General features: G+C 54.8%; 1 protein-coding gene across 2 annotated transcripts in view; it reads right to left on the reverse strand.

The window, feature by feature from the left end:
* Positions 1-11,264, reverse strand: part of LOC120373735 (GRB2 related adaptor protein) — a 35,847-nt gene extending 24,583 nt beyond the window's left edge. Inside the window, exons 1-2 of one of the 2 annotated variants that reach the window (XM_039492543.1) lie at positions 10,961-11,264; positions 1,355-1,452 (exon numbers count right to left, since the gene is read on the reverse strand). In XM_039492543.1, coding sequence (XP_039348477.1) covers positions 1,355-1,452; positions 10,961-11,038 — 176 coding nt within the window. In that variant the 5' untranslated portion in view covers positions 11,039-11,264. The remainder of the gene's footprint in view (positions 1-1,354; positions 1,453-10,960) is intronic. The other variant, XM_039492544.1, reaches the window with a different exon arrangement.
* Positions 11,265-11,662: the final 398 nt, after the last annotated feature.

The following is an 11,662-nucleotide window of genomic DNA, read 5'->3' on the forward strand; positions in this document are numbered from 1 at the left end:
ACTAGTACAGGTGCGAGAAGCAAAGCTGGGCACAAGCGACTTGCAAACAGAAAAATGCTTCAGATTTGGCCGGCTCGGCTGAACAGTTTAGAGGAAACATCCTCTGGGCCAGACCCCAACTGATCAGTGCTCACACCTGGATCAGTGCCGGATCACACTGGATCAGTGCCTCATGCCAGGATGCAAGGAGAGAAGCGTGATCCAGTTCCCCCTTGTCCCCGCAGGGGCACTAAGACGTTTGCTTTTCCCGATCCTGGTCCTGCCCCGAGTCCCAGCAACTGCCAGCGGCTTAATTAGCCCCAGGCACAAATTAGAGTAGCCCCAAGGTTGCTGTAGTTTGTGCCAGTGGAGAAGAGCTCCCAAGGAGCTGCTCTATTGGCCAGAATCATCAGAGTGCACTGTGCTCCAGTCCCGCCCCGGCCCGTTCCTTACACAGTGGGAGCTAGAAGCAGCTGCATATAGGTGGCGACGGCAGCCCTGGGCCAGCTGAGAATTAACCTGTACTGGGGTAACCCCAACTGGCCTCTTGGAGCAGCTTTCACCCCTCTTTGTGGTGCTGGAGCAGTGCGAAGGGCCGTGGATCTCTGAGCATTGGCCTGCTAAACCCAGGGTTGTGAGTTCAATCCTTGAGGGGGGCCACTTAGGGATCTGGGGCAAAAATTGGTCCTGCTAGTGAAGGCAGGGGGCTGGACTCGATGACCTTTCAAGGTCCCTTCCAGTTCTAGGAGATTGGTATATCTCCAATTATTACCTATTACCTTTTAAGATGCGATGGCGTTAGTGGGCGTTGTGTGCCATTGGCGAACGAGTGGTACCTGCTGTTCTGCCAGCGTCTTGGGAAGGGAAACCTCTGTGCCAGGGGACGGGTTCTGGAATCTTTGTGCCAAAGGTGGCACATCGCTTGACGGGTGACTTTTGAAAGGACAGCCCCTCAGAAATAATACTTCGCCTTTAACATAATGTGTTTTCCAACCACAGATCACAAAACGCTTGATGAACGAGAGTGTCATTAGCCCTGGGTTAACATTGGGGGCAGGGAAGCTGAAGCACAGAGACATAAGTGACTGGCTTGGTCTGTGCCTCAGTTTCCCCTTTTGTGAAATTGGGTTCATGAGTTACTTTACATGCAGGGCGGGTCACAGCTGCCAATGTGTTTTGAGACCCTCTGAAGGAAGAGGCCTTGCACAGAAGTACCAAGTCCTATTGCTCGTTATTTCAGGAGGAGAATATGGGCATTTCATTTTGCACTCAACTGCTACCTTCTGAAGTGGGGTTGGCTGCCTGGTGGCCCAGGGCAGACCTGCTTTGAACCCTCCAAGGCCTGTGCGAAGTGGAAGCTCAGGAAGGTACTTACGGGTGTGGCTTGACTTTGATGTAATTCTTCGGGATGAATCCTTCTGAGCCGTACAGCTCGGCTTTATACCAGTTCTGGTCATCTTCCATATTCAGGATCTAAGGACGCAAGGGAAGAGAATGAATGTGCTTTTGAAATGTTGATCTCACTCTGAGCTATTTCAAACAAAGAAAATGACTGCCACCTCCCAGTGCTGCCAGCTCCAGGAATCGAATGGGGCAGGACTGGAGCCGGCCCACAACAGAATATTTTTTCACAGGAAAAATGAGGTTTTGTGGAAAACAATATTTTTTGTTTCTTGCAACGATAATTTGATGAGGTTGTTTGTTGGTTGGCTGTGCCTGTCTTTAAAACAGGCTTGATCCAAGTTCTGGGGCTGAACTCCCCTGGACTTCGGCACATTCCGAATCCAGACCCAGATTTTGCTAATCACGTCAATTGCTAGGTCTATGGCTGATGAACTCAAAACAGCAATTTCTGTGCTGCTGCCCAGGCAGATACAAGCAGGAGGGAACATTATGGACAGCCATGAGCGTTGATTTGGGATGTCTAGGAAGCCTGTGCAAATTGCATACCCAGCCCTTTAAAATCCCCCCTGTCTTGTTGGAAGGGAGTATCCTTTTTTCTTTCGTTACAGGAACTCAGAGTTATTCAATGGAGTGCCTCCTGCAGGCAGGAAAACCCTTGGAGGACAAGTGGGATTTTTAAAGGGCCAAGACATTAGGTGTGGCCTTGGGGTTACAGGTTGCCAGTGCAGCAAAGTTTGGATACTCCTGCAAGAGACTGGCACAGGTGCCCATGGGGTACAGCTGTTCTATGCCAACGCCTCACGTGACAGACAATACCTTACATGGGCAGCTCAAGAAGGATAAATAGATCCATAGATGGACAGACAGATGTGGAGTTAATCTGGGCATCTCTATTTTAACTAAAAGGAAATGTCCCCATATAAATAGAAGGGCCACTGCCCAGTTCAGCTTTCACAATATTTTCCAGTACTCCTACGCAATGGGGAGCTCTGTTCAGTGCAGCTGTGCAAACAGGATTTGAAACCGTTCACATCCCACTGGGTATGACCCTGCTGCTGCTCAGATCGGCTTGACCCTGGGTGCCAGGTTTGTATAGTTTTTGGTGGTGCCCAGAATGGGTCCAAGCAGAGCCGGGGGCAAATGCCCTGGGCCCCGCACTTTGGGGGCCCCTGTGCTTCCGGGGGACACGGGGTCCAGGGCGGCTTGGGAGGTTAGCGGGGAGCCTGGCGCCGACAGCCGCGAACAACCTGGCCCCAGCCCGCTCCACTCCGCCCCACCGGCTCCCAGTGTCGCTCCGTGAGGGGGCGGAAGCTGGAAAGAGGCGGGACGGGGGCTTGGGGAAGGGATGGAATGGGGGCAGGGAGGGGGTGGAGCAGGGGCAGGCCAGGGCCGGGGTCGCTCGCTGCCCCCCGCTAGCCTCCCAGTCTGCCCTGGACCCCGCATCCCCCTGAAGCGCGGGGCCTTCCCGGTCCATCCTATGGCTCTGAAAATCTAAGCCCAAACATTGGTGGAGCTGGACCCACGTTCCTAAATATTGGTGGAGCCCGGGCCCCCACGGGCCCCTATAACTCGCCGCCTGTGGGCTTGCCATAGCTTCAAGGCCATGGGAAAGAAGATGAGTGTGACCCCGGGGCCGTGCTCGAGACGCCGCCGGGGAGGGGAGTGCTGGCTGGAGCCAAGCCCCGAGCGGCCAGGCACTGTGCAAACGTCGCTTACGTGGCTACCCCGAGCGCTAGCTCTGGGCTCCCTCCCCACCCCTGGACCTCTGCTGATGCACCTCCGTCTCCACTCGCAGCCCCCTGCCATTGCACTCCTGGGTTCCCTCCCCACGCATGCAGCTCCTGACCCACTGCCCCCTTGCCATCCCCATACAGAGCTCTGCAGCTGCCCCGACCCGCAGCCCCCCCCTGCTAGCTGAGACATGGCTCCTCCCACAACAGAGGCTGCCCTGATGGCGACCTGCGTTTGCACCCGCGACCTGCAGCGTGTCTGCATGCCGGACTCGAGAGGCGAATGGGCATTTCAAACAGCAACACGCTGAACAAATGCAACCCCCCCGCCCTGCCGGCAGCGCTCAGGCCTGCAGAGGGGGGCCAGGCCCAAGGGCGGATGCCGGGGTCTCTGGGAACAGACCCAGGGCTCCAGACACGCTTCTGAGCAAGGCAAAGGGGTCAGGACCTGGGGGGAGCCTCGTACAACCAAGGCTGTGCCTGAGCAAATGGACCGGGCCGGCCCCCTGTGGATGGGACGAGGAGCTGAGATCTGGCCCATTCTTCTTCCAGCTGGGGACACCTGGCTTACGACCAAGGCAGCCGGCTCAGCCCCCCCTTTGCTCTCTAGTGGCCCCTTCCGGTTGATGTGAGGAGCGGCATTAACGAGTGGCCCCAGCTCCCTTTGCACTGGGTGCCTTTGACACTTCTGGGGTCTGAGTGAGTCCCTCCAGGAAGCGGGTTTGCAACCATGGAGACACAGACCTGCAATGGGTCTGGGGGGTACGAGTCCAGCCCCCTGCCATGGTAGCAAACTCACCCACCCCAAGCCTTTAAAAATCACGTGTTGCGCCCTCCTCTGACAAATCCTGAGACTGGCCTTAACACCGTGAGATTTTAAACATCCTGCACGTGGGGCTCTTTGCCTGCTGGTGTTTGTGCTCTTAGCACTCATGTTTTCAGCCTTTTCTCAGCAGCCACGAGGGCTAGACACGTACTGGGTTTGTTCTTTCAAACACAAGCTGAGATTCTCACACGCTCCCCTGACTCCGGGAGCTGAGGCTTTAAGAAAACCACCACGTATCGCGAGACTTGTGATCCAGGCACAAGACTTGGCGACGCTGAGGAGAGCACTTTCCTGTGGCACGTTTTCTATTGCTGTTTCCTGCCTCGTCGTAACTGGGAATTCCCCTATAGCCCTCAGGAGCCGATTCAGGAGAGTTGCTGACCGTGGGAATCACAGAATCATAGAGATGTCGGGCTGGAAGGGACCTTGAGAGGTTATCAAGTCCAGCCCCCTGCATGGAGGCAGGACCAAGCAAACCTGCTCTTAAAACCTACCAGTGATCCTACAGCCTCCGCTGGAAATCTATTCCAGAGCTTGAAAGTTAGAAAGTTTCTCCTACTAACCTAAGTCCCCTTTGTGGCAGATTAAGCCCAATCCTTCTTATCCTACCTTCAGTGGACATATTCCCGTCCTCTTTAACCGCCCTTAACATATTTGAAGACTGTTATCAGGTGTCCCCCCCCCCAGTCTGCTTTTCTCCAGCTGAAACATGCCCAGGTTTTTTTTAACCTTTTCCCAGAGATCAGGTTTTGCGAGGGGCGACTGTCTTCTCCTGGGAGGGGGTGGCCCTCTATGCCCGACACCAGCAGCCAGAAACATTGGGCTGAGTCTCAGCTGCATTGACAGTGCCCTGGTGGAGTCTGGGACAGGGAACTGCTTTAGCAACGGCGGAGGAATCCCTTTCTTTCTGGCTGAATTCGTGTCTGGATCTATGGGTGGGGCAGGCGGGGGATTTCCACTCTGGACTGATTCACGCATCCCTTCCAAGAACGAGGTGTCGTGCTCAGCGTCCAGAGCTACCAGGGGCGGAGCCTATTGCACTGCCATGGGGCTTTCAAAGAAATTGCGTCAATGGGGAAATTCCATCCTTCTCATCGGGGCTACGGGCCAGGTGGCTCGCTCCTTACTGACGCTGGGGAGCTCTCCAGGCAGGGACTGCAGCAGGCTCAGCCCTTTTGCACACTTCCTCGTGAATTTAGCGCTCGTGCACATGAGACGCTCATGCCAGCACTGGCTTGAACCAAACATTACGCTTACCAATGGCTCTGCCAATACCCCAGCCCCTACCGTCCCGACCCTGGGCTGCCGGTGCCTCTCAGTCCTGATCTGGCATGAACCGGCTGGTACGGCGATGAGCTCTCCTGGCATCAGCAATGGTGATGGTTTGGGGGCTTCGTACAAATGGGGACGAGGCTGGGACCCGTTGGACTCCTGTTCCCATCTGACCTCCTCCAGCATTTGAACCTGAGTCTCTAGAAGGGAAAGGCTGGTGCAGTCACACACCAGCCCTCCTGCCGCCGTTCCCGCCCCCTCCCGCTGGCCTGAGCCCCAGTCACTGGGCTCGTAGCAGGCTGAGTTTCCTTGGGACCCTCTGTCAGGATTGTCTCCACCCAGCCACACAGGAGAGACCTGGATGGGAATTGGTGTCTGAAGTTATTCCCCAGCCAGCCAGAGGGGGCGCTGCGGAGCTGCACCCCCTGCCCCCCTCAGGGCTCCAGTGTTGCATAGCAGAGGAAGTAGCTGTTTGTAGCAAAGTAGTGCAAAGCTCTAGCCTTGCACGAAGGGGCAGAGTCCTGTCACAGCCCAGCGGGTGGAAAAGGACACCGCTCCCCACCCTGAAGCCAGACCAGGCTGCGTCTTTCCAACCTGGCGAGGCCTTGACTGAGCAACGTGTGTCTGCAAAAGCCGGCGCTGCCTGCAGAGCGGGCACCTGCCTCTCCGGCAGTGCCCAGGCCCCTCTGCTGGCCTTTCGCGGCCCGGCCCAACGAGAGCCGAGTCACGTCTTAAATGCCTGCTAGCAAACGAGCTGGCTGGCCAATGGCTCGGCCACCAGGTCAGACACCCAATTCGCTAGGGACCATGGATGGCCCTGAGCTGGGTGCTGAGCGTTGTGGGAGATGGAGGGTTATGTGGTTACTGCCAGGCGGTGCCCTGGGGACCTGGGTTTGAAGGGAGACACTGATGGAATTGCAGTTGGTACCACAACCTAGTCCCTCTCCGGACCAGCTGCAAGGGGTCTCTGCTCTCCAGAGGTGCCCAGGGACAGCCGGGGTGGTAGCAGGGCAGATCTGAGGGGCATCGGCAGGGCTGCATGGGGGACCAGGGCTGGAACAGCAGGGGAGGCAGAGGAATGTGCCACAGCTGCGTGGCCCCATGCCGACGCACGTGAGCGGCCGTTAGTCTCGTGAGCAGCTCTGCGGGGCCACCCAGGTGAGCAAGGACTGCCGGACGCCCCTGGCGCGGGGGCTCGCAGTGAGTTCTCCAGGCGTTGCTTTGCAGTTCAGAGGCAGACAGACCCCAGGTGCGCAGGGAACGGCTCCCAAACTGGTCTTCTCTGCGTAGCCCAAGGCAGGCTCTGTCCTCCCGCCCTGCCTTTGGGCCCCTGCCTCATGGCTGATGTGACTGAGGGGTCAGCCAGGAGCCCACCAGGCCTAGGGCTAGAGGAGACCAGTGACAGCCCAGCCGAGGCAGCGTCTGTTCCGTGCCCCGTTGCACAGCAGTTCCCAGCTGACTTAGCAACAGCCGAACGCGTGGAACTGGCGGGCGGTTGCTTTGTTATTTCCTGTACTGGCAGTCGGCGCTGGTGCTACCCTCCCAGCCATCTCCCCCCTGCTCCCCCCCCCCGCAGAGACAGTCCCTTGGCTGCGTGGCTCTGTCCATAAATGACTCTGGAGAACACTGGATGAAGAACAGGCAAAGCACCCGGCCTGACACCAAACGACATCGGTACAAGGGGTTTCCTTCCCACATGAGGGTTTGTGCTGCAGGCACGTACCCAGAGACCTTGGTTCTATTCCTGCCTCTCTGCAACCCGGGTGACCTTGGGCCAAACACTCCCTGCTGCTGCTTCCTCCTTGGTGAAATGGGGCTAATGCCCCCAAAGGCTAAATCCAGGCTGGGCCTGGTAAGGGAGAGTCTACACAGACAGGGTTAGGATCGGGCAGGTGGGGAACTGTCCCATGGAGAGAAGAAACAACTTGCCCAACATCACCCAGGAAACGTGGAGCCTTGCTGGGATTTGGACCTGGGCCTCCTGAGTCCCCTTCCACTGCCTGACCCACCCGCCCATCTCTCAGAGGGCAGTGGCGCTGTCACTGCAAACTGCTGCTGTTAATCTGCTCATCCACACAGGGCACACAGAGAGGCTATTGCATGGTACCAGTGCGGCCCGGTTTTTATTGCCACAGGTCTGAGATGGCGGCATTGCTCACAAGGGGCGGAGCAGTGAGCCAGTTTTGCAGGTTATCCTGAGCAAGAGGCAGTCGTTTTCGTCAGCACCCTCCCCTTTCTATTCGATCGGTGCTGCTCTTGGAAAATCTTGGGGAACAAACCAAACACCCAACCCGATGGATTGTGGGTGCAAAATTACATCTGCAAAAAAGGGGACTAAGCTGAAAATCTATCTATCTATCTATCTATCTATCTATCTATCCCCATCCACCCCCTCTATCTATCTATCTATCTATCTATCTATCTATCTATCTATCTATCTATCTATCTATCCACCCCTCTATCTATCCCCATCCATCCCATCTATCTATCTATCTATCCCCATCCACCCCCTCTATCTATCTATCTATCTATCTATCTATCCCCATCCACCCCCTCTATCTATCCCCATCCATCCCATCTATCTATCTATCTATCCCCATCCACCCCCACTATCTATCTATCTATCTATCTATCTATCTATCTATATATCTATCCCCATCCACCCCCTCTATCTATCCCCATCCATCCCATCTATCTATCTATCTATCTATCTATCTATCTATCTATCCCCATCCACCCCCTCTATCTATCCCCATCCATCCCATCTATCTATCTATCTATCCCCATCCACCCCCTCTATCTATCCCCATCCATCCCATCTATCTATCTATCTATCCCCATCCACCCCCTCTATCTATCTATCTATCTATCTATCTATCTATCTATCTATCTATCCCCATCCACCCCATCTATCTATCCCCATCCATCCCATCTATCTATCTATCTATCTATCTATCTATCTATCTATCTATCTATCCCCATCCACCCCCTCTATCTATCCCCATCCATCCCATCTATCTATCTATCTATCTATCTATCTATCTATCCCCAACCACCCCCACTATCTATCCCCCACCATCCCAGCTATATATCTATCTATCCCCATCCACCCCCTCTATCTATCCCCATCCATCCCATCTATCTATCTATCTATCCCCATCCACCCCCTCTATCTATCTATCTATCTATCTATCTATCTATCTATCTATCTATCTATCTATCTATCTATCTATCTATCTATCTATCTATCTATCTATCTATCCCCATTCGTATCTAGCTCTCTAGCTGTGTTTATATCTCACTCATCACCCTGATAGCTACCTCTATAAACTCAGCCCAGCCCAGCCCTGCCATGTCTCCAGAGACATTATGTGATGCAGGCCGTGCAAATGTCGTTATGGGCATGATTTCGGCATGCTGGCATGATTCAGGAGCGATCGCGCTCGGAGTCGGCCCCATTATTTATCACATAATAATTTGTCATTTGCAAATGGTACTTTAACAGAACCGGTGTCAACTCTCGCATACAAAGTGCCTGGAAATATCACCACGGTATATGGAGAATTTCACAAGCACAAGCCTGGGGAAGAAAGACTTTTGGCTGCTCCTACAAACTTTCTTCTTAAACAGTAAGTCAGAGCTCTACTGAGATCAAAATGTTGGGGCCGTGTATTAATTCAGATCTAAAGCACAGGAGTAAATAAGTGTTCGGGTGAATCAAACATCTCTTAAGAGATTTACTGCTCCTGTTTGTATTCCAGGTATGTCTAGCGGCCCCAACTGAGATCACAGAAATCAGAGATGTCGGGCTGGAAGGGACCTCAAGAGCTCAAACAGTCCAGCCCCCTGCACTGAGTCAGGACCAAGTAAACCCAGACCATCCCTGGCCGGTGTTTGTCCAACCTGTGCTTAAAAACCTCCAGTGACGGGGATTCCACAACCTCCCAACATAACCAGTTCCAGAGCTCAGCTCTCCTTAGCAAGTTTCTGCTGATATCCATCCTAGATCTCCCTTGTGGTGAATAGAGCTGATTCCTTCTTGTCCTGTCCTTGGCGCACACGGAGAACCCTTGATCACCGGCCCCCTTATGACAACCTTTTACATATTTGAAGACTATCGGCCCCCTGCCTTCTCTTCTCTAGACTCATGCCCAGTGCAGTCAATCTTTCCTTTCCAATTTGTCCACATCTTTCCTAAAGTGTGGAACCCAAAATTGAACTGCGTAGTCCGGCTGCAGTTCCACTAGTGCCCAGCAGAGCTGGACAATCACAGCCTGTGTCTTACAACGCTGCTGGCAATACACCCCAACACATTTCCCTTTTTTGCCACAGCATCACAGTGTTGACTCATGTTCAGTTTGGGATTCCAGGTTCTTTTGAGCAGTACTACGACCTAGCCAGCAAGTCCCCAGTTTGCAGTGATGCATTTGATGTATCCTTCCTAAGTGTAGTCCTTTGCACTTGTCTCTTGCTGAATTCAGGCCAGCTCTCCAATTGATCAAAATCGTTTTGAATTCAAATCCTGTCCTCCAAAGTGCTTGCAACCCCTCCCAGCTTGGTGTCGTCCACCGATTTCAGAATTGTCCATTCTAGTCCACCATCCCCCAAGTCATTAATGAAAATATTGAATGGTACCAGGCCCAGGACAGACCCCTGTGGGACCCCACATGGCACATCCTCCCAGTTTGACAGTGAACTACTCATAACTACTCATGGGTTTCTCAACAGCTGCACACCCACCTTACAGTCATTTCACCTAGATCCCATTCCCCTAGTTTGCTGTTTGTGATTGCAGGCCCACACGTAAGAGACGGTTTCTGCCCAGAAGAGTTCACAGTAAAAACAAAGGGTGGGAGAAGGGAACTGAGGCCCAGAGAGATGGGGTGGTTTGCCCCTGATTACAGGGGGACCCTGCCACAGAGCTTGCAACCGAATCCACATCTACTGGGTCATACTCCCGTGCCTAGACTGCAAGCCCATCCTCTCAGTCTCACTTTACCCGGAGGAGATCAGCTGTGTCGCAGGACGCCTCATTCCAAGCTCATCTGCTCTTTGCAGTCGGCCCACTGCCAGGCCAGGTCTCTTTACAGATGTCCCGGGGATCCCCCTCAACTCCTGGAGCAGCATTGGGCCCCATCTGTGGAGCACTGAGCTGCTCCAAGGGCCAGATCCTCTCCCCAGTAAAGTCCCCAGGCCGCTTGGCCATGGACGTCCGTGCAGCTAGGATCAGTAGTAGCAAGCAATGCCTCCTCTTCCTCCCAGCCCTTCGGGGTGGTTGGGTGCCAGGCCATGGAAGGAACAAGCCCGTCCACACTACAGACGCTAGTAGCTTGGGCTGGACACTGCTTCTGCACCCTGCTGTGTCCTCAGTCAGGGCTTACCCGTCTCTCTGGGCCACTGCATCTCAGGCACAGTCTAACCCCCCAACCCAGCACGACCTCTCCCTGCTGGTGCAGCCAGTCTCAGGTGCTTTCTAGCTCTCTCCTCGGGCTCGATCCAATCCCAGCTTCTGGGCCAGTGCATTTCAGAGGCACCCTAGAGCCTCATCTGCCGGCAGATCTCCCCACTCCCTAGCCCTCCCCTGCACCAGGATCCTCCAGCAAGAGGCGCTGGACTCCTACAAGTGCTTGGAATGGGCATGCTGAGCTTAGGCCATCTGGCTGAGCTCCCAGGGGCAGGTGGCTGTGCCTGGGGGAGCCTGTCTCCCTTGCTGGGGCTCCCGCGATAAGAAAACAGGGGGCAGAGGTACCTTCAGCGTGTCTCCCTTGCGAAAGGGCAGCTCGTCCTTCTCCGTCGCCTGGAAGCTGTACAAAGCCACAGACTCCATCCTGCGCCAGAGCAGCCGGTCCCCCTTCGCTCCCCGGCTCGGCAGGGCTCCCGGCAGCCGTCCCCTGTCTCTCGCCCGCTGCACCTGCCCTCGCCGCCGGTGTGAGGCTGGGGAGCGAGGATGCAGCTGCGGAAGGGAGGGGCCAAGCTGGCCCCGAAAGACCTGGGGGCTGTTCCGAGCGATGCTCAGGAAGAGGCGATGAAGCCCTTGGCTTCCTGTTTCTCGGCTCAGGCTTGCAGGCAGGCATTGCTGCTTTGATTTTTTGTTTTCTTTTGTTTGTTAGTTGAGTGAGAGATTCTTCCTGGTGAGAAATCAGGCAGGAAGCCACTTGGCTGTCGTTGGGCGGGCCAGGAAGGGATCCCGGCCTCTGGCGGGAAGGGGAGAAGTTACATGGAAACCGATGCCCCTGGAGATAGGGAGATGGGGAAAATGTTCTGGGGAGGAGAGAATGGGGCTGGGAGTCAGGACTCCTGGGTCCCTTTCCTGACTCTCCTGCTGCCTCAGAGTCTGACTTAAAGCCCATTGAATTCAAGGGAAAGATGCAGTCTAATGTGATTGGGCACTGAAGCAGCTCAGTATGCAGCTACCTAAGGGCCAGCCATTTAGCTGATCTGTGCCTCAGTT

Source organism: Mauremys reevesii, linkage group 10 (genome assembly GCF_016161935.1).
Source record: "Mauremys reevesii isolate NIE-2019 linkage group 10, ASM1616193v1, whole genome shotgun sequence".
Lineage (NCBI taxonomy): Eukaryota > Metazoa > Chordata > Testudines > Geoemydidae > Mauremys > Mauremys reevesii.